The sequence below is a fragment of the Ictalurus furcatus genome, chromosome 15 (assembly GCF_023375685.1).
Source record: "Ictalurus furcatus strain D&B chromosome 15, Billie_1.0, whole genome shotgun sequence".
NCBI classification, from domain to species: Eukaryota; Metazoa; Chordata; class Actinopteri; order Siluriformes; family Ictaluridae; genus Ictalurus; species Ictalurus furcatus.
The window spans coordinates 182,501-206,355 of record NC_071269.1 but is presented as its reverse complement, the minus strand read 5'-3'; the positions used below and the strand labels follow the sequence as shown (position 1 = coordinate 206,355).

The window sequence follows — 23,855 nt, the reverse complement described above, 5'->3', positions numbered from 1 at the left end:
TACATGTTTGTTTAAACAGATTTGTCCAGGAGTAATTGAACCACTTTTAAATATAATCAATTCTTCCCTTAGCACTGGCTATGTACCTAAATCACTTAAATTAGCAGTTATTAAACCCCTGATTAAAAAACCCAAACTTGACCCCTCTCAACTGTCCAGGTATAGACCTCTCAAATCTCCCCTTCATCTCTAAGATATTAGAAAAGGTTGTACACAGCAGCTATGCTCGTACTTACATAGGAATAACATTCATGAAATGTATCAGTCAGGATTTAGACCTCATCATAGCACAGAGACAGCGTTAGTTAAAGTAGTAAACGACCTTTTACTGACCTCTGATCAGGGTTGTGTCTCACTGCTTGTGTTACTCGACCTTAGTGCAGCTTTTGATACTATAGATCACACTATTCTCCTTGATAGATTAGAAAATGTTGTTGGTATTAAGGGAACGGTCCTCTCCTGGCTCAGGTCTTATCTGACCCATCGTTATCAGTTCGTAGATGTAAATGGAGACTTATCCACACATACCGAGGTTAAATTTGGTGTTCCACAAGGTTCTGTTTTAGGCCCACTGCTTTTTACTTTATATATGCTACCTCTAGGTCAAATTATTCGTAAACATGGAATTATCTTCCACTGTTGTGCTGATGATACACAGCTGTATGTTTCAGCGAAGCCAGAGGACAGACAGCAGCTTAGTAAAGCTGAGGAATGTGTAAAGGACATTAGACGTTGGATGATTATTAACTTCCTTTTACTTAATTCTAATAAGACAGAAGTACTTATACTAGGACCACATGCAGCTAGAAGCTGCATGTGGTCGAAGCTGCATGTGAGAGAAGCCAGAATCTTTCTGATCTCACAGTAACTCTGGATGGACTTTCTGTTTCATCATGTACAGTAGTTAAAGACCTTGGAGTGATTATTGACTCCAGCCTATCATTTGATGCTCATGTAGATAATATTACTAGGATAGACTTCTTTCATCTCAGAAATATTTCTAAGATAAGAAATATAATGTCACTACATGATGCAGAAATATTAGTTCATGCTTTCGTCACCTCTAGACTAGATTACTGTAATGCCTTACTGTCTGGATGTTCCAGTAGGAATATAAATAAGCTCCAGTTAGTCCAGAATGCAGCTGCTAGAGTCCTAACTAGAACTAGAAGTAGAAGATACGACCACATCACACCGATATTATCAATACTGCATTGGCTCCCAGTGAAATCTCGCATTAACTATAAAATACTGTTATTAACCTATAAAGCACTAAATGGTCTTGCGCCACAGTATCTAAGCGACCTTTTGGTTTTCTATGATCCACCACGCCTACTTGGATCAAAAGATGCAGGCTATTTGACGGTACCTCGAATAGTGAAGGCTACAGCATGGGGAAGAGTTTTCTCTTATAGAGCCCCACAGTTATGGAACAGTCTTCCAATTAGTGTTCGGGACTCAGACACAGTCTCAGTGTTTAAGTCTAGGCTGAAAATGTATTTGTTTACTCAAGCCTACCCTGACTAGATTCTGTTCTACTACTTCACAGTCCTAATAATCTTTTCTCTCCCTCTCTCCTTCTGCCGAGCCCCACACGAATTTATGGAGATACTAGAGATCCAGATCCTTTCTGCCTCTGGATGGAGCTCAAATCTTCTCCAATTCCAGATTGCTGGGACTACGGCTGCTCCTAAGGCCATACAGAATTCATATAAGTCAATAATGAACTTTTTCGCACTATCTGTTGTTACCCAGATGAGGATGGGTTCCCTTCTGAGTCGGGTTCCTCTCAAGGTTTCTTCCTCTTAAAACATCTCAGGGAGTTTTTCCTTGCCACCGTTGCCACCGGCTCGCTCAATTGGGATAAATTTGCACTTTTAATATCTGTATCCCGTGTTTATATGTTTCTGTAAAGCTGCTTTGAGACAATGTCTATTGTAAAAAGCGCTATACAAATCAAATTGAATTGAATTGAATTAAATATGTGCTGAACTAGAAAAGGAAAAGGAGGATCTTGCAGCAGAGCTGGCTACATACAGAAGTCTCAACATTACACTGCAGCAGAACATAAATGAAATGCTACAAAGTGCTTTCTCAAAAAGAAGTATTGTTTCAGATCGTTTACAGTGCATTCAGAAAGTATTCAGACCCGGGGTGACTATTTTTGACAAAAAAAAGTAATTAGATCACATTAACTAATTGATTTGAAACCATGTTGCACCTAACACTAGCTGTGAGAGACAAACATACAGGTTGTTGAATGTACTATTAAGCTGATGAAACATTAAAAACATTTTATGCCAAAAAATATTCCAGTAAAAAAAACAGAAAAAATGGGTTGTGACCATAGACCGACAAGATCTAGGACATTTAGATGGTAGAACCTTTTGAACTGACTGTACGCCTATTCCTCACAGCCTCGTTTTCAGTTGCAGTTGCAGTTGAAAGTGTGAAATGTAGTAATTCTAGGAGCCCACAGGTCCAGTGGGCCCACAACTACTTCCCCCACCCCTGGTCGACGGAGATCGTCATATCCTTTTACATTTTAGCTAATTTGTGGAACACAAAAGAATATATTTTGAAAAAATGTCTGAGCTGTTTTATTTTCATACAATCAACGAGGATCAGAAAAAACACTAAAATTATTAACATTTAAATGGCCCTTAATTTAAGATGTGCCTAAGGCAAGTCCTCATTTAACTTTTTCTGTCTTGAAGATCCACATAGGAGACAACATCTGGCTCAGAGAAGAGGTGTGGAAAAAAATTAATTCAGCTTCCAAACATTCTCTGTTTGTTAAAGAGAAAGGCTGTGACATTGTGGGGAACAACCACTTTAAAAAGTGTGTCAGGAAAGGCGTGTCCTACAAATAAAAATTATGAAAATCTCCCTTGACACCCTCCAAGCTGCACGTTTTGAGAGGTAATCGAATTTTTCTATGCATTCATGCATGTACAGTATCTCACAAAAGTGAGTACACCCCTCACATTTTTGTAAATATTTGATGATATCTTTTCATGTGACAACACTGAAGAAATGACACTTTGCTACAATGTAAAGTAGTGAGTGTACAGCTTGTGTAACAGTGTAAATTTGCTGTCCCCTCAAAATAACTCAACACAGCCATTAATGTCTAAACCGCTGGCAACAAAAGTGAGTACACCCCTAAGTGAAAATGTCCAAATTGGGCCCAAAGTGTCAATATTTTGTGTGGCCACCATTATTTTCCAGCACTGCCTTAACCCTCTTGGGCATGGAGTTCACCAGAGCTTCACAGGTTGCCACTGGAGTCCTCTTCCACTCCTCCATGACGACATCACGGAGCTGGTGGTTGTTAGAAACCTTGTGCTCCTCCACCTTCCGTTTGAGGATGCTCCACAGATGCTCAATAGGGTTTAGTCCATCAGCTTCAACCTCAGCTTCTTTAGCAAGGCAGTGGTCGTCATGGAGGTGTGTTTGGGGTCGTTATCATGCTGGAATACATGCTGGGATCATGCTCTGCTTCAGTATGTCACAGTAATGTTGGCATTCATGGTTCCCTCAATGAACTGTAGCTCCCCAGTGCCGGCAGCACTCATGCAGCCCCAGACCATGACACTCCCACCACCATGCTTGACTGTAGACTGTAGGTTTGAGATACTGTGTGGAAACATAATCAATTTAGTTAAAGAGTTTTACATTAGTTTAATGTTTGTAAAATCTTTTATGTTCAGAAATCCTTACTCACATTCATATTCATCCATTTATACTCAACTAATCACTTATTGATCAATAAAATATATACGCATCTTTAAACACATACAGATGGATTTGAAATGAAGCAATCAAGTTGTGATTTCAGTGTAGACTTTCAGCTTTAATTCAAGGGGTTTAATAAAAATATTGCATTAACCGGTTAGGAATTACAGCCAATTTTTCCCTCCATTTTCACAGGCCCAAAAGTAATTGGACAAACCAAAAATAATAAATATTAGGATTATTTTTAATATGTGGATGCAAATCCTTTGCGGTCAATGACTGCCTGAAATCTCGAACCCATGGACATCACCAAATTCTGTGTTTCTTCCCTTGAGGTGCTTTGCCAGACCTTTATTGCAGCTGCCTTCAGTTGCTGCTTGCTTGTGGGCCTTCAGTTTTGTCTTCAGAAAGTGAAAAGCATGCTCAATTGATTTCATTGGACATTTAAGATCAATTAATTTCTTTGCCTTAAGAAGCCCTTGAGTTACTTTCGTGGTATGTTTGGGGTCATTATCCATCTGTAATGTGAAGTGCCATTTGATCAGTTTTGCAGTATTTGACTGAATCTGAGCAGAAAGTATAGCTCTATACACTTCAGAATTCATCCTGCTACTTCTAAATGGTAAATGGTAAATTGTACACTTATATAGCGTTTTTATCCAAAGCGCTTTACACTGTGTCTCGTTCACCCATTCACACACACACACTCACACACACACACCAATGGTAGCAGAGTTGCCATGCAAGGCCATTGGGAGCAACTTGGGGTTCAGTGTCTTGCCCAAGGACACTTCGGCATGTGGAGTCATGTGGGCCGGGAATCGAACCGCCAACCCTACGATTAGTGGACAACCCGCTCTACCACCTGATCCACAGCCGCCCATACTTCTATCAGCAGTCACATCATCAATAAACACCAGTGACTCAGTTCCATTGGCAGCCATACATGCCCATGCCATAACACTCCTCCATATGTTTGACACGTGATGTAGTATACTTTGGAACATGAGCTGTTCCTTTCCTTCTCCATACTCTTCTCTTCCCATCATTCTGGTAGAAGTTCATCTTGCATCAGATCTGGTCAGGCATTTATAGACATTTGCTTAGCAAAGTCTACTCTGGCCTTTCTGTTCTTGAGTATTAACAGTGATCTGCATCTTGAGGTGAACCGTCTGTATTTACATTCATGAAGGTGTCTCTTGATTGTAGAGTTTGAAAATGATACGCCTACCTCATCCAGAGTGTTCTTGACTTGGCTAGATGTTGTGAAGGGGTTTTTCTTCAACACGGAAAGAATTCAGTGATCATCCACTTTAGTTGCCTTTAGAGGTATTCCAGGCTTTTTGTTGTTGTTGAGCTCGCTAGTGCATTCCTCCTTTTATAGAATTTAATAAATTGTTGATTTGGCCACTCCTAAAGTTTCTGCTATCTCTCTGTTAGGTCTGTTGTCTTTTTTCAGCCTAATTATGGCCTCCTTTACTTACATCAGCACCTCTTTGGACCGCATATTGAGAGCTCCAATGAACAGCTACCAAATGCAAATTCAACACTTGGAATCAACTCCAGACCTTTTATCTCCTTCATTTGTCATGAAATAACGAGGAAACAGGCCACACCTGATTATAAAACTGCTTATCAGTCAACTGTCCGATTACTTTTGAGCCTGTGAAAATGGAGGGACTCTGTAATAAATGGCTGTAATTTCTAAACGGTTAATGCAATATTTTTATTAAACCCCTTGAATTAAAGCTGAAACTCTACACTTCAATCACATCTTGATTGCTTTATTTCAAATCCACTGTTGGTGGTGTTAATAGAGGCAAAGTTACAAAAATTGTGTCACTGTCCAAATACTTATGGACCTGGCTATATATTTAATTTCATGTATAAAGAAAAGATCACTATACAACAAATTTTTATCTTTATATGAGCAATAAATACGAGGAACAGCTATCAGGGGCATTATTTGGAATGTTTCAAGATTACTATACACTACTTCTTTAAAAACAAAAAAGACTACATCTGACACTATGGTTTGCCTTTCTAACTAGTTTTACTAACAAAAGAGACACATTAATAATATAAATTATTTGTCTTTTTATTTTCAAGTGTGCTTCAGTAACTGGCTCAAACCCAAGGAACCTGAAAAGAGCGAGAGAGAGAGCAAGAGAGCAAGAGAAGAGAGAGAGCGAGAGAGAAGACAGAGAGAGAGATAGAGAGACAGAGCGCGACAGAGAGCGAGAGAAGAGAGAGAGAAGAGAAGAGAGGGAGAGAGAGCGAGAGAAGAGAGAGAGGGAGAGAGAGAGAGCAAGAGAAGAGAAAGAGAGGGAGAGAGAGGGGGGGAGAGAGCGAGAGAAGAGAGAGAGGGAGACAGAGCGAGAGAAGAGAGAGAGGGAAAGACAGCGAGAGAAGAGAGAGAGGGAGAGAGAGAGAGCGAGAGAAGAGAAAGAAAAGGAGAGAGAGAGAGGGGGAGAGGGAGCGAGAGAAGAGAGAGAGGGAGAGAGAGGGGGGGAGAGAGCGAGAGAAGAGAAAGAGAGGGAGAGAGAGAGAGCGAGAGAAGAGAAAGAGAGGGAGAGAGAGAGAGAGGGGGGAGAGGGAGCGAGAGAAGAGAGAGAGGGAGAGAGAGAGAGCGAGAGAAGAGAAAGAGAGGGAGAGAGAGAGAGCGAGAGAAGAGAAAGAGAGGGAGAGAGAGAGAGAGAGGGGGGAGAGGGAGCGAGAGAAGAGAGAGAAGAGAGAGAGAGAGGAGAGAGAGAGGGAGAGAGAGCGAGAGAAGAGAGAGAGGGAGAGAGAGCGAGAGAAGAGAAAGAGAGGGAGAGAGAGAGAGAGCGAGAGAAGAGAGAGAGGGAGAGAGAGAGAGAAGAGAGAGAGGGAGAGAGAGAGCGAGAAAAGAGAGAGAGGGAGAGAGAGAGAGAAGAGTGAGAGAGAGAAGAGCGAGAGAGAGAAGAGGGAGAAGCTAGTGGGGTATGACATATCCACAAAATACATGTTGATACAACGTGAACATTATAAAAAAGAAAGGAAACATGAAAACGAGTAATGTGTCTGTAAGTCTGTCTATTGTCATTGTTCATTGTTACAATTTAAATACAATTACAATTGTTGAAATAGTTTTAATTATGCTAATTAATTATTTTGTACATAGTTTTTAGAGCAAACATCAGGGTTGCATGTTTTTGTTCTTTTTGAAGGGGCTGCAAGAACAAATAAAGAACAAATTGTTTGAATGGTTGCTTGTGTTCATGAAGATTATTTAAAGTATATTTCGCAACACCCAGTGACAGGAAAAATAGAATACGTCATGTGATCAGTTAATCAAACAGACTGTCAATCAGATCAATCAGTGATTCTTTAGCATTAAATAAACCCAACAACAATTAAATTAACTGGTCTAGATCAGAAATTCTCTAATTTTTGTAACTGAAACCCCCCAATCCTCCCCATCATGTGGCATTCCAACCCCCACCCCCCCAACATATTGGAGGGGGCCAGGTATAATGATTATAATGACTATTCTATATCAAATCTATCTATCTATATACCTCATCTATAATGGTTTTGATAGATAGATAGATTTTTTTTTTGCTTTTGTATTTTTTTAATTACTTTTTATAACTTTTATGACTTTTATAAAACTATATAATGGACAGGTATGGAACATGAATGATCAAAAATGTTTCTGAACACTATAACTACTTTGAACAAGAGAATTAGGCTGTAATAACGTGGACTATTTTAAATGTAAAACATCTTGCATTCTATTCGTCTTGCATTCTAAAAACATTTGCATGTGAATGATGTAAACTGGGATGAAGGGTGCGTCTCGTTATCCATGACGCTGTTAAATCTCCGGCTCTCAGCCCCTCACTGAACAGAGCAGACTCAGAGAGAGGTGAGCGTGCAGCCAGAAAGCAAGACCTCGTGCTAGCAGGACAGTAGTGCTGATATTTGGAAAGTCGCTAAGGTTTGTCCAAAAAGTCGCTAGATTTGTCGCTGTTGCAAAAAAAGTCGCTAAAGGGGTCTGAAAAGTGGCTAAGTTGGGAACACTGGTTTGCACTGACAGCGACATAAAAGGCAGCTAAGCTCCGCCTCTCCCCAGCAAAAAGAAAATACAGAGAGAGAGAGAATGTGGAGTTTTTCCAATTTATATACATGGTTGAGAACCAGTGGTTTAGATCTTACACGGCCAACATCAGCAGTTGAGTCTGGTCAGCTAAGACCAGTCTGACCAACATTGACTACCCTGACCAGTTTTAAAAAAAAGTGGTCAAAACACCTCTAAAAGCAGCCTACTGAACCAGCTATGACCAGGCTGGGAGACTAACTAAGACCAGCCAATCAGCCAACCAGATAATGAAGTTCTTTTAGCTTATTCTGAGGTATCGGACATTGCTTTATCCGATACCTCGGAATAAGCTAAAAGAACTTCACAGTGCTGGAAATCAGCATTTGACTGTTGATCAGATCCAGCGACAAATGACTGTCTGGTAGGGAACCAAATCCGGACGTTCAAATGTTCACTAACGTCCTGTCCTAAAGGTCTGTTCACACTGGGACGTTTTTCGCAGTATGTTAAATGGGCCATTTTAGCCAAATTTTTTTTTGTGTTCACATCCAGGCGTTAAACGTAGGCGATGTGCTGAATGAAAGTGCAAGTTCACTCCTTGACAGTAGATGGCGCTTATTCTTTGTCTCTCCCCTGGAAACATGCAAATGATAATCCGCTGGATGATAATCCACTGTATTTATTTTGCACCAGACATATATATCCATATAAATATTCTTGACCTGTTATTCAAATAGCTACGAGTCCCATTATTAAGTGGTTGTATTTTCATATTGACCACAAAAAAAAGACTATTCATATTAAACGCTTCATCAATTTGCAGGAACATTAACATTTTTGGGCACAAAGAGTTGCCTTATACCCACCCCCTCCCAAAAAATCTGTCTTCCCATAAGTATGTGAATACTACTGCTGTGACTTTGAATTAACTCCATCATTACTTATTTTTTTAAAAAAGAGTATATTGTTTAAAATCAGAACTTTAAGGATTTAGCTTTAAAGAAGTATTTGTTGCAGTGACAATCACCAAATGCCTTACATTTCGATAGAACATGTTAAATCAAAAATATTATATATCAGTTGCTGTAGTGAGTGCTGGTGCTTGTAGATATTATGTATTAATCTGTTAGCCAGTTCGCAAAAGTGTGTGAACTGCTCTCTTCTTCTCATTGATAAGCGGGTGTCAGAAACGGAAAGCTGTACAGCGCCACCTAGTGTACCGGGGGTATTTCTGCTTTCAATAAGCGCCATCTACTGTCGGGGAGTGAATTTGCACTTTCATTCAGCACGTGGCCCGCGTTTAACACCTGGGTTGAACACAAAAAACGTGGCGAACACACACACACACACACACACACACACACACACACACACACACACACATAAAGTGGCGAAAAACGGACCATTTAACCCGCTGCATAAATCGTCCCGGTGTGAACAGGCCTTTGAGGTCCTCTGAATATGTTTCCTTTCATGACTGAATTTATACCTGCTCTGAACGTTTATAATGTCCTGGAACTGTCCTACAGCGAACGTTATTAAAACACACAAATAAGGACTTCGCTGAAATTCTCTGGTCTACTGGAATAAAGTCGGCGTGACGTTGAACGTTCGCTATTGGCGGATATGCGGAAATTAAGGGACCGTCTCTAAAGTTACATACGACATTGTTAAACATGTTTCTAACTTCAATAGCATTTGAAGGGAATGACTTACAGTCATATAACCAACTGTATAGTGTTCCTCTGGGTGTCAGGTATGAGACACACCTTTTAGATTTTTGATATTTATCAAAATAAACTATTAAATCATATGTAAATATTGCCATGTATTTCACTACAGAATGGGCCCATACACAAAATATACACCATAATTTAAAGTTCAGTAGCATTTGAAGGGAATGATGTACAGTCACACATCTAACTGTAAAGTGTTCATCTAGGTGTCAGGTATGAGAAACACCTTTTAGATTTTTGATATTTAACCCTACAATGCATAAACCAAAAAAACCTTCAGGAATGCATAAAGGGGGGTCAAAATGACCCGTACTGGATTGAATGGTTTTCTTCAAAAAATAGATATCCTATTAATGAAATTATATATATATATGTTTGTGTGTGTGTGTGCATGTATGAATAACATTATATATATATATATATATATATATATATATATATATATATATATATATATATAAGCTATTCATACACACACACACACACACACACACACACACACACACATATATATATATATATATATATATATATATATATATATATATATATATATATATATAAAAGGTGTGTCTCATAGCTGACACCCAGGATGAACACTTTACAGTTGGTTATGTGACTGTAAGTCATTCCCTTCAAATGCTATTGAAGTTAGAAACGTGTGTAACAATGTAGTATGTGACTTTAGAGACGGTCCCTTAATTTCCGCATATCCGCGAATATCGAACGTCCAACGTCACACCAACTTTATTCCAGTGTCGGGTCTCCTGTTTGCTATGAATTTAATGCAAATAACAAACAGTTATAATGTACTCGGAACGATACATAACCTGTTTGACACTGCCGAATACCGTCATTTCAGTGAGAATTCACTTGGTTTATAATTCGATCCTGTTTTCTACTTATTACTGCTAAAGTGAAACGGGGAACTCCTCTGTTGCTCGCACGCTACACGTCACTTTACTGAGGTAGTAACCAAACCAAACCAAACCAAACCAGTCCAACTGGATAAACCGGAATTCAATCGTATGCGCTTACCCATGTAAAAATACATGTTTGATTTTGTGGAGAAATAACGCTCTATAACATAATTAATAACCTAATTTAATCACTTTTTTTCAGGCAAATCCCAGAACACCTATTCAAAGGCCAAAATAGTCTTCACAGAATTGAACCAATCATATAAAAGAATGCAGCCGTCAGCAGCCAATGAAACGCAGTTATAGATCGAGCTGGCGAATGCTGGTGCTTTTCGCAGTTTCCTGTAACCCAAGCCCCACCCAATCCTAAACGCGGATCAATACCAGACGGCTCACCGCTTCCTACTTCAGCGCACTACACACGGTGTGAAATGGCGGCTTCCGCGCACTAGTTAGTGCACTACTGCCTCAACTTGGAGCCATTTGGGATTGAACTCGCCACAGCTTTAGAGCCCGAGTACCTTTCTCAACCTTCACTCTATCCAGTGTAGGGGCACCTTCAACCCGTTCCGCGGCGCACCGGCAGCGGACTCAGCAATACCACTGCATTATATTTATATATAGGAACACTTTTACAAATACAGGCATTATGTCTCTTCTGACTATTAGTAGGTTGTCTCATAGACTTCTTTGTTCAAAGGTAAGAATGATTCACTTCTGAAAACTATCCGATTTCTACCCAATAGGCCAACACAGCTAGCGCAGTTTAGCTGAGAGTTCTGTGTTATGAATTTTTATAGTGGGTTGGGATTCTGCAGTATCACTAGGTTTGTTGATTGCAATCACACTACAGTTTTAGATAAGATTAGGCCTCTAGCTGTGCTGTTTAATAGAATTATCTACCGTGAAGCGTTTAAAGTTCAGTGTGTGACCGGCTGCTGGACCGTGTGTGTGTGTGTGTGTGTGTGTGGAGCTACATTTAGCTAGCTGTCTCTGCCTTGTCTCTGAAACGTCGGCTAGCCGTTAAATAAGTAACATTAAGGGTGCTTGAAATCGTGGTTTCACAACCGAGTTCACGGGTGTAGTGTATATACCGATTCGTTAACAGTTGGCAACGTGCCGCTTCGCTTCGGTCTCAGTTTCTTTAGCCGTGTCTGTGCTTCGCTAGCTAGCAGAACTAGCCGGCTAATTGCTATGACGTGCCGAGAGCGCGAGTGAGGGGTCGTATCCGAGCTAAACATATAAAGCTTTTATCTCTATTATTTTCCTTCAAATGTTCCCTTGTTTCGCGTTTTTGTCATGTCAGTTATTCGCACATGGCGATCTGGCGTGACCTTCTGTATTTCGGTGAAGCACTTTATCTCCGGCGAGCTGCCAGCTCATTGCAGTGCAGGTTTTCCCTTACAGACCATCTCGGTGCCATGCTGTACCACCCGTCTGTACCGCCCATCATCTGTACCGCCCATCTCTAACACCTGTCTGTACCGCCCATCATCTGTACCGCCCATCTCTAACACCTGTCTGTACCGCCCATCATCTGTACCGCCCATCTCTAACACCTGTCTGTACCGCCCATCATCTGTACCGCCCATCTCTAACACCTGTCTGTACCGCCCATCGTCTGTACCACCCATCTCTAACACCTGTCTGTACCGCCCATCGTCTGTACCACCCATCTCTAACACCTGTCTGTACCGCCCATCGTCTGTACCACCCATCTCTAACACCTGTCTGTACCGCCCATCGTCTGTACCACCCATCTCTAACACCTGTCTGTACCGCCCATCGTCTGTACCACCCATCTGTAAGCCCCATCTGTAACCCCCATCATCTGTACCACCCATCTGTAACCCCCAAAATCTGTACCACCCATCTATACCGCCCATCGTCTGTACCACCCATCGTCTGTAGCGCCCATCATCTATAACGCCCATCATCTGTACCACCCATCTGTAACCCCCAAAATCTGTACCACCCATCTATAACGCCCATCGTCTGTACCACCCATCGTCTGTACCGCCCATCATCTATAACACCCATCATCTGTACCACCCATCTGTAACCCTCATCATCTGTACCGCCCGTCTGTACCACCCATCTGTAACCCTCATCATCTGTACCGCCCGTCTGTACCACCCATCTGTAACCCTCATCATCTGTACCGCCCGTCTGTACCACCCATCTGTAACCCCCATCATCTATAACGCCCATCATCTGTACCACCCATCTGCACCGCCCATCATCTGCACCGCCCATCATCTGCACCGCCCATCATCTGCACCGCCCATCTGTAACCCCCATCATCTGTACCGCCCATCTGTAACCCCCATCATCTGTACCGCCCATCTGTAACCCCCATCATCTGTACCGCCCATCTGTAACCCCCATCATCTGTACCGCCCATCTGTAACCCCCATCATCTGTACCGCCCATCTGTAACCCCCATCATCTGTACCGCCCATCTGTAACCCCCATCATCTGTACCGCCCATCTGTAACGCCCATCATCTGTAACGCCCATCATCTGTAACCCCCATCATCTGTACCGCCCGTCTGTACCACCCATTTGTAACACCCATCGTCTGTAACGCCCATCGTCTGTAACGCCCATCTCTAACACCTGTCTGTACCACCCATCATCTGTACCGCCCATCTCTAACTCCCATCTGTAACGCGACTCTTCAGGGATAGACCCGTGTCTTCTCTTCTGTAAATCCTACTCAGACCCTCCTGGCTCGTCCTGTGCTAGTGGAGAAGTGATATGTTTGCTGTATTATGCCTGATTGGATAGATTGATGTTTTATTATGTCTGTAGTAATTGGCTTTAGTGCTTAGAACGGACCTGAGCCATGGTACAGCTTGGGTGATTGTGTCCTTTGGTTAATTCTCTGTCTCTCCTCTTAAACACACTGTATTCATCACATCATCTTTTCAGACTGCTGCTGTTGAAACATAACAGGACTTCTCTCTGCCGGACAGAGGAGATGGAAATACCAGCCTTTCCTCACTTCTCAGCAACTTTGATGCCTTTTTGTTCCGCAGGCTGCAGCTGTGTTGTGCACACTGTAGTGGTTTATGTCCTGAAGATACATAGCAGTATTTTGACCCCTGTAGGAATGTTTCTTAATTTGGAAGAAGACACTGGTTCACTGTAAACAAAAGAAGGTTGAGCTGACTGATTAGTCACTCAGAGGTCATTGGGAGCTTAGGTGCTCCTCTTGTGCTTAGCTGTGTACCAATGCTTGAAAGGTCCAAAAAAAGATGCAGTCTGTGGTTTACACGTGATGAAGTGTACACTAGCAGCAAATTGCCTACGTCTTATTTATTGAAAATAGTCATTTTGGCTTTATAATAGCTAAATGGGTTGGTATGATGCTATGTGTGTTGAGATGCCAAGAGTGGGTTCATGGGTATGTGTTTACACCCCCATTACGTGCATGTCGAGTGTATCAGCCGGTTTGATTTCCCACTGATTGCCTGACTAGCAGAGATGTGTGTTTGGATGTTACACAGTGTGGATGAAACGGTTACCGGTTTCACCATAAAATTTCCTGATGGTTAGTATTACCGTGTCGCATTTAATTATCATTAAAACCGTGCACGATTATCGTGATTGGAAAACTCGCCCAGCATGAGTCTGACGCAGGCGCAGCGTGTAACCTTGTCTTTTATAGCGTAAAAATGGACGCTACAATTAAACACCGAACTCGTCTGCTCAATTCAGCATGAGCCGAACGAGTCGGAGTCGCAGCACAGATCAGCAGGAGTCGGATTTCGTTTATCACGTGACGAAAGTGAGCTGACTGACGATTGTGGAGGAAGATTTGGTTTAATATAAGCGAGTTTATCATCGTACTGGTGTGTTTTTCATTGAGAATAATAATGAACCCACCATTATAGCAATTGCTGCTAATTCGAAAGCAAAAAGTGAAATGCGTACGGGCCTTCATAAGCGATTTAAAAGTGAGGGGGGAGGGACTGGTATAAAATTGGCTTGATGTTGGACATTTGATATTCACAAATGAAGGGACCGTCTCTAAAGTTACATACGACCTTGGTATACATGTTTCTAACTTTAATAGCCTTTGAAGAGAATGACTTACAGTCACAAAACCTCTTGGAAGGTTAGAAATTCTCCCGAGCATAGTCACTGCCTTCCGCCATGTTCTCTAACTGAACTAGATGATTTTCTTTACTATAAAAAAGCAAAAAACCGCGGGTGTGCAGCCGAACACCGTGTAAAGGTCCTTTCACACTGAGCGTGACGCGATAAAGCGAAGCGAATTATACACCGAACGTGAACTGATTGAATGCCTTCAGCTACTTCACACCTGTACCATAGGTGCCGCTGACCGAGAATGCATTTTACGCCTACACACTAGGTGGCGCAACTCACTGTTCAGATGATCGGCCTATTGTCTTTGACCACAGAGAAGAAGAATCACTTAAATGTCAGCGCATAGCACCACAACAAACTGTTAAAGTGCAGCTATTATGTTTTTTCAAATATTACCTTTCATGTAGTGTGTTATAGAGCTGTTTGTGAATGTAAAAATGTCTGAAAAGTTTCAAAAATCAACATGCACGTTATTGACTCCCAAAAGAAGGAACTGGTTCTGAACAGCTGAGTCGAGTCGTTAGTGATTCAGGACTTTACCTGTACTAACCTACATAGGTGTGTAACAAAAAACCCCGCCTTAGGGATGGTTACCGAAACCCGGTATTAAACGCCCCGGTGCTAAATTCTGAAAGACTATAGTATCTAAGCTCTGACACTGTCGGTTCTGCTTTCGTACTGGGGAAATTAAGAAAATATATTTCCTATTTATTATTGCTAAATAAACATTATCTTGCACATTTTCTCACCAACTATTTCTAATTTGCGATAATATTAAGATATTCGTCTTCCTATTTTTCCCTAAAATGTTTGTTTTTCACTTTAAATTTTGATATGGTGTAATTTCACATTGAGGGAAAAAATTGTTCTGACGTGATGTATCTTGGTTGAATTTTTAACATCACTAAAACCGCCATTTTAACAGGATTGTGTGGACTTTTTCTATCAAAGTTGAAATGAATTGAATTATAGTTTGCTGCAAAGGTCGGGCCAAATTGTCTAGGATGTACTTCAATATGGGAGTGGAGAGTTGATGTTTGAGAGTCTTTGGTCTGTCTGTCAGTCTGTCTGTGTCTGTCGTTGCTCCTTTATTTCTTTCTTGCCTACAAATAGCTCCAGTTTTTCTTTTCTGTTTGGTTTATTCAAAATAGAGCCTGGTTGGCATCTGTTAATTAAAAGATAGTGTAATTAATAAAGTTGGTTCTTTTTATTTCCTGAATTTGCTCACGTTGTGCGATGTGGAACTCTTCTGCTGGCCTGGAGGTGACCCAGCCATGTGTTCTCAGTAGGCTAATAAATCACCCAAAACCATGTGGCAAAATGTGTTCTGGTCTGATGAGACCAATTCCAGAAGGTATAATAATTTCCATAATTACTAAATGTATGTTTGGTACAAAAAACAGCACATCACCAAATGAACCCCATCCCCATGGTGCAGCATGGTGGTGGCAGCATCATGCTTTAGGGCTGCTTTTTTTCATCCAGAACTGGGGCTTTTATCAAGATGGAGAGAATCATGAAGAGCTACAAATGCCAGTTGATTTTAGTGCAAAGCCTCCAGGTGTCTGCTAGTAAACTGAAGATATAGCATGACGGTGACCCAGATCATACATCTAAAGGCCTTTTCACACTGAGCGTGACGCGATAAAGCGAAGCGAATCACAGACTAACGGTGCTTTCACGCTGAACGTGAAATGATTGCTTTTGCCTTCAGCTTATTAACGTCTGCGTGATAGATGATGCTGACAGAGCATTTTATACCTGCACACTAGGTGGCGCAACCCACTGTTCAGCTGAGCGGCCTATCGTCTTTGACCCCTGAAGAAGAACCACTTAAACGTTGGCGTGTAGCACCACAAGGCACACAAACTGTTAAGCACAGAAAAAGAACGAAAATGGATTTGGAAATGGATTTCACTGACTTTTATCAGAAAGTTCTCTGTTCTCAGACACCAGTGGTAACAAGAACTCAACATCCATTCTCTTCTGGAATACTTCTCTTCGGTGTTTACACTGGTTTTCAAAACGGCTTTCTGTGCTGTAACGCCATCAATCTTGCCCTTTTGTGCAACAGCAGCGGCTCCGGGCACATGATCTAAAGCTCAAATCTAACTGGACAGCCCATTTCATTGCGAAGCGACGGGGGGAAATCGACACTCTGGTTGAATTATTCATTCATTTATTTATTTAAATCTTGCGTTGTCACGCGTGATCGTTCGCACCCGGTGTGAATAGCTCCATAGGGATCTATTGTTTTGATTCAAGAGTGTCATACATTTGCATCGCTTGATCGCACTTGGTGTAAAAGACCCTTAAATCAACAAAGGAATGGCTTAACCAAAGGATAATCAATGTTTTTGAATGACCTAGTCAGAGCCCAGACCTTAATCTAATTAAACATCTGTGGCTGTTTTATTTACTTAATTTGCTTGCTTTGCGTAATACAGAACTATCCTGCTGTCATGGAGGTGACCCAGCCATCTGTTTTTGGTAGGCGTAGATGTTGGACATCTGATCAGAAGGTCATGAGTTGAAATCCCAGCACTGCCAACCTGCCACTGCTGGGCCCTTGAGCACGGCCCTTAACCCTCAACTGCTCAGTTGTATAAATGAGATAAATGTAAGTCGCCCTGGATAAGGGCATCTGCCAAATACCATAAATGTAACAAAAATAAGTGTTTGTTCTTTAAAAAAAGATTCATATGTGATTACCAAAGAAAACTTGTCCTTTCTGGTGACTGCAGTGTGGGGGAGTGGAAGGAATTTGTGAAGGAATTGGCAGGGGGTTTGAGTTTCCACTAAGAAATTTTGGTGCCAGCCAACATGTCTGGGAATGATAACATTTACTGGACACACTGGAAAAATCCAGTCACCTCAATTCTGTGTTTATTTTGCACTGTAACATTTTGAACCATCCATAGTACGTGTGATTGTGGCAGCGGGGGCGTGGGTTTACCTGTGTATCTGTCTGTGCTTTCAGAGAGAGAGAGAGAGAGAGAGAGAGAGAGAGAGAGAGATTGAAGGAGTCCCCTGAAAAGTGAAAGTAAAAATAGAGGGAATAAAAAGGCCTTTTGAGTTTTATCAGCCTGTCTCCTGCCTCCTTGTTCCCGACCCAACCCAGATGCGTTACAGTGATATAATAACAACAAAACTATCAAGTACACATTACAGGGGAAAAAAGGATTTGTACAGATGGATTACTTTGTTTAATGCATGTCTGCTTGGTGTTAATTTTTTCACTGGAGATTATGTCAGACAATTTTTGATTTATAGGACATTTAGAATTTTTTTTGGTCATAAACCGAGATTTGCCGGCTTGAGCAATGCATTATGTCATGAGATCTCTTTGATGGCATAATAACAATATTGGGACAAAGCAGGACATAACTTTGCTATCAGGTAGTCTCACCCTAGAAATGTCCTGCCTGCTCCAGGAAAAGGATTTGATTGTGAAGGATCAGCCCCTCAATGAGTAGGTTTAGCCCTATTTGTATTGGCTGAGAGACTCCAATAGAATGAAATAAATCTGGCATTATTAAATAAGTCTCATTTTGAAATGAAAATCTGAATAATAATATATGCAATGAAATTTTTGACTCATGTGTGTATTGCTACATTTGACTCATTTTATTATTTAAATCATGGGTATATTTCATTTTGACTAAAATGGCATTCTGTATACATGCCTGGCCTATACAAAAAAACCCATGGGTTTTAAGTAGCCTGGGTTGAACATGAACATTTAAAATGAAAAAATAAAGTAAAAGCAACTGTGTGCATCTTTTGTAAGATTTCAAAGCTCAGGCTATATTAAGTGTTTAACAGAGTGTGAGAGGAAAGCTGAAAAGTACTTTTGTAATGTTTATTTTATTAGTATTCTGATTTTTAAAAAGTAATGAAACAAATTTTCACGTGTAATGAAATAAATAAACGTGTGTTTTTGGGACCTTTTTGCTAGCGTTTGGAACCTGGCGGCGTTTCTCAGGTTGTCCATCTGATGAATGTTTGTAGGTCTTGTATGGACATGTCATTATAAGCAGCAGATGAACTAATTAGATTTTGGGATTGATCCAAACATGGTCATGATCAAGCAGAGTCAAATGTGTGAGAGAGTTTTAGCTTCCTCCCTGTCTGTCTTACAGTGGTGTTACTTAGGGATTAATATTCAGGGACTTAAAGCTCATTTTCTGGCTCTCTATGATTTTTGCCATCTCTTCTGTCTATTTTTTGTCTAGAGTATTTGAGGCATAAAATTTGTAAGAAAAGGACTAGACTTGTTGGCAGTGTAGGCATCCCTGTCCATGCTGTTGTCTTACATTGTTACTTTTATGAGCAGATGCTGATACCTTTTTTTAAATTATTATTATTTTTATTACACTAGGTTCAAACTGTCATGTTTATTTAGCATGATCCACCTATATAGTTCATGAACTTACTGTTTTCTGCCTTTTGTTCTTCTCCAGAATGCAGCAGGAGTTGTTGTGAGTGCCAGAAATGTTGCTGCATCCACGGTAAGTAACTTGGCCTTATACCACACTACATTGTGTAGAGAATATGATTAGGTCCACCACAAACTCCATCTGAATGGATTATGCTTGAAAAAGAAGTATGTGCAGTAGGGATGCACCGAATGTTCCGCAACCGAAATCATTCGGCCGAAAATAGCAAAAACAGCACTTTCGGTGTTCGGCTGAATAAGTGAAAAGGCCGAATAAATTTGACCGAGCAATGACGTGTTTGATGACGCGACCAAATAGCCTAGCAACCGGAGTGAGACGCACGAATGTCACGATCTCCCCTTCTGGCAGCGCGCTTGGAGAGATGAGGGGGCGAACACGTGCACGAGTGCTCAGCGAGCGCATGCTCTTCAGATGTTGACAACCGTGACATTGTTTACTGTGGACACGTGCGTTTTGTTTCTGTTCTGTCTCCTCCCTGTTTTGTCATTGGTTGTTGTTCGGGGATGTGGCTTTATTGTTTTCAGCTGCCAGCGCTTAGCACTGATTATATTCGGGATGTATACCCTGTACACCTCGTGGAGTATTCTGTGTTCACGAGACGTAAGGGAGTAGAGTACGGAAGCAGGTAAAGACGTATTTATTAAAGGGCAGGCAGACAAATCCACATCATAATCTAAAAAACGTAGTCAAGACAGGCGAAGGGTCGGGTGATCGGCAAACAGGCATAAACGGGGCAAAGCAAGAGTCAGAGTTGCGGTCACAGAAAACAGGGTCAAAACACAGAACAAGAAACATGAACTAGTGCTATGGACTGGGAGCGGAACAACCAGCGGGGACTAAATGAACTGATCTATAGTTTAAACTAACTACATCTATCAAGGAACATAACATTAACAACGTATCTAACTATACTATATCTACTCTAATACTCAGCGAGGTGTACAGGGACGCGAGCGGTATATATCCCCAATATAATCAGACGTATATAGAACCCAATAGAACCATTTTCTGCACTCTTTTCAATGCATTTTTTAATGCACTTTTTAGTTGTAGGCTACAGTGTGTTCCATTCTCTCAGCAGTCAGTTATAGGCCTAACATCGGCTATTCAAGGGGCTCAAAGATAACCACATCAAAATATTTTTATTTTACTCATTTATTTATTTAAAGTTATATTGTGCCTTGTTGGTAACCTATGCCTGCTGGAATGAAAAAAAATGTTCAGTGTTAAATATTTTGAAATTGTAGTTTTTGTAATTGATTTTTTTCTTGGAAAAGGAAGATAAAATAGTAAAAAGCACATTTTGACTATTTAATTCATGCAGTGGTGAAAAAAATGGCAAAATAAATGGGAAAAAAACGTGAAAAAACGTGTTCGGTATTCAGCCTTCGGCTTTCAGCCAAGTTTTTCATTATATTCGGTTTCGGCTACCGCCAAGAATTTTCATTTCGGTGCATCCCTAATGTGCAGTTGATGTGAGTTATTCAAAATGTTTACTGCTGTTTTTAAAAGTAAAGGTTTTGTGTTTGTCTCTGAAATTTCAGGGAGTTAAAAAAAACCGGTTACATTTTAAGTAGAAAATTTGACACCTTCGGTTCATGTGATTTGTAAACTTAATAACCAGGTTGTGGAAATTCATGAAAAATGTTTGGAGTACTCAAAGCCCAGATGAAAATATATCTTCAAGCAGCAATTAAGGGGGCCAGTAACTTTCTGTCCCCACCCCTTAACAATGGAGGAAGACCAGAAGCCATTGGGACCATTACTACTCGCTCCGATGGAGATATTCAAAATTTAAAGGCAAAAGGTCAAGCTGGTGCTGAGATATCGCCGCGCTTCCTGGTTTTAGTAGCACTCCCAAGTTGCAAATAATGCCAAATCTTGTTTCTTAACTTCAGCTCCTGTTGGTAAATATGTGTGACAAGTCAGTTTAATGTCAGTGTTTATAGAAGTGTTGCACTTTAGCTATCAATTTCATTTGCAGATTATGGATGAAACCTCAGGAATCCGAGAAACATTTTCTAACTGGTCTCACAATGCTGCCAAAATGTGGTGAGGATTGGACACAATTTGTAGGAGAGGACACAAAAAACTAATTCTGAAAAAATGTCTCATTTTTTCAAAAAAATAAATAAATCCGCATCTTTAAGGAAATCAAGAGGAATAAGAATATTTAGACAGACTGGTTAGTATAAGGTTATCTACAGAGTTTATTCAGAATACTTCAGTGGTGTAGTTCTTAAAAAAATATATTTTTTTATAAATATATATACCTCAGCCCTCCCACCCCGAACAATGGTCGAAAAATGACAGAATATAAGTCTGTGTATTTGTTTGGTCTGACAAGGTATCATTGGCCTGACTAATGTCTTAGAAAGCATTTTTGCGGTATTTTGTCGTCTTTTTCACCTCTGTCAGTGTTTGAAATTGGAAAAACTGGGTGCTGCATGTTGACAATGTAGCCTATATATTAGGCTTGCTGTGATGGACTGTGTTACTGGTGTTTGGGCCGCACAGCGATTACATCACTTGCCCACCGCGGCTCCGCCCCCACGTCGTTTTGCCTTTTTATAGTAATTTAGTTCAGTTAGAGAACGAACGCTACAATTAAAAGCCGAACGCGTCTGCTCAATTCAACGTGAGCCGAATGAGTCAGATTTCATTTAGCACGAGTGAGAGTGAGGCGAGCTGACTGACAAGACGAAAGTGAAAGCTTTGGTTTCAAAGTTCTGTTTAATATACGAGTCATTGTACTGTTTTGTAGTTGTTTTCCATTAAGAATAATAATGAACCCACCATTCAAGCAGTTGCTGCCCCCGAATTGCTGCTAATTCAAAGCAAAAGTGAAATGTGCACTGCCGCACGAACAGTCAAATGTGAGGGGGGGGGAAATGTGCGTGTGTATGTGTGTGTATGTGTGTGTATGTGTGTGTATGTGTGTGTATGTATGTGTGTGTGTATGTGTGTGTGTATGTGTGTGTGTATGTGTGTGTGTATGTGTGTGTGTATGTGTGTGTGTATGTGTGTGTGTATGTGTGTGTGTATGTGTGTGTGTGTATGTGTGTGTGTATGTGTGTGTGTATGTGTGTGTGTATGTGTGTATGTGTGTGTGTATGTGTGTGTGTAAATAAATAAATAAACAAACTGGGTTGTTTGGCACATAAAAACCAGACGCATGTATGTGATCTGAGCACACAGAGCAGTATCTGTGAGTAGGAAAACCATCCTCAAGAGGGAGCATTTTGGCTCTGCATGCACAAATGCGAGTACGGGGCTGGGACGAGCATGGGGTTTGGGACTAATTAAATGCCATAGGGGAATTCAAATAAAAATGCACCAATTGCAACAAAGTATCATGAGTTTCACACAAAAAACATGCAATACAGTTAAAGGGGAAGCTAACACAAGAGTAGATAAAGGACTTCTGAAGCAGCGAAACAAGTGGGTATACCGAGGATATATGCCAATAGTGATCCTTAGAAGTCGTTGTATGTAGCAGCCCTAGGGAAAAAGTAAGAATACAGCATATACATGCGTATGGCCCCAAATACACACTGATCCTGACCTAAAGCATCACAGGAAAGCGGAATTGCGTTTCTATGACATTGTGTTGCGAAGTAATTATTATAAACATGTGTCCAAATTTGCCTTATTGGTGACACTAGAGGGTACACTAAATTTGCCATAGAACTGTTACAACCTATCTATGTAGGCCGCAACATAAATGAGTGTCTCCCCAAATTACCAGTTCACCAAATGCCAGACTCAAAGCAACAGACTCAAAGCAACAGACTCAAAGCAACAGACTCAAGCTGCAGTCATAGCCAGTAGTTTATTCATTTACTGAAGCAGTCTCTTCAGGGATGATTACAGCCACGCAAAGCGCATATTTCAAAATAAAAAAACCTGACTTACCTGTTAAAAAACAAGATCCTGTCTCTGTAACATACACAACTGAATACAGGCTCACACTCCCTACAGCTTCCTGGCTAATGTTGGTTTCATGTACTGTAGACATACGGTGAAACCGAACCGGTAACAGTATGACTTTATATATGTATGTGTGTGTGTATATATATATATATATAAATATTTTGCGACTGTAGAATGCTAAGACTCAGAAGTGAATGCTGCAATATGATTGGCTGATGGCCTCCATGTTTAAGTAAACTAGTTACCAGTAGAAATCCACTCACAGTTTAATACAGCAATGCAGTACAGCATATTTTAGCTTGATTCAACTCAAGGACTGTGAAAGTTATTTGAATCTAACTATGCCCCCTAGTTTATCTTACAGACTTTAATATTATTTCTAGTTGGCACTAGGGTTGTGCCGATAGACGATGATATCGGGGATCGGCGATAATCAGAGATATTGCGATAGCTGATGCCTTTGATAATATGTCAAGATGATACTTGGCTCGTTTTCCCATTGCTGTATTTGTGGCAGCGGGGGTGTGGTGAAGTGTCTGCTCTGAAAGGAGGGGAGGCAGGTGGAACCAACAGGTAACGCGTGATGATTCTCACCTGTGTGAAGATGGGGAACGTGATTTGTTTGTGTCTCGCTGTGCTTTCAGGAGAGAGAGCCCCGGAGACACGGGAGAGAGAGAGAAAGCTGACCAGCACCAAGCCGTGCGTGCGTGCGTGCGTGTGCGTGCGTGTGTGTGTGTGTGTGTGTGTATGAAGTCGAACTGCTTAAAAGTGAAAGTAAAAGAATAAAGCGCCTTTTGAGTTGTTTCAAGCCTGCCTCCAGCTTCCTCATTCCCTCCTCGAACATGGGAAATATTACCTGGGAACTTGGGATGCCTTTGGTGTCTGGTTT

The 23,855-nt window shown here is 41.0% G+C and overlaps 1 protein-coding gene across 2 annotated transcripts in view; it reads left to right on the top strand.

The window, feature by feature from the left end:
- The first annotated feature begins 10,299 nt into the window (after positions 1-10,299).
- Positions 10,300-23,855, top strand: part of cs (citrate synthase) — a 41,254-nt gene continuing 27,698 nt past the window's right edge. Inside the window, exons 1-3 of one of the 2 annotated variants that reach the window (XM_053643171.1) lie at positions 10,300-10,505; positions 10,660-11,157; positions 19,037-19,084. In XM_053643171.1, coding sequence (XP_053499146.1) covers positions 11,107-11,157; positions 19,037-19,084 — 99 coding nt within the window. In that variant the 5' untranslated portion in view covers positions 10,300-10,505; positions 10,660-11,106. Of the gene's footprint in view, positions 10,506-10,659; positions 11,158-17,173; positions 17,194-19,036; positions 19,085-23,855 lie in introns of those variants that run through there. The other variant, XM_053643172.1, reaches the window with a different exon arrangement.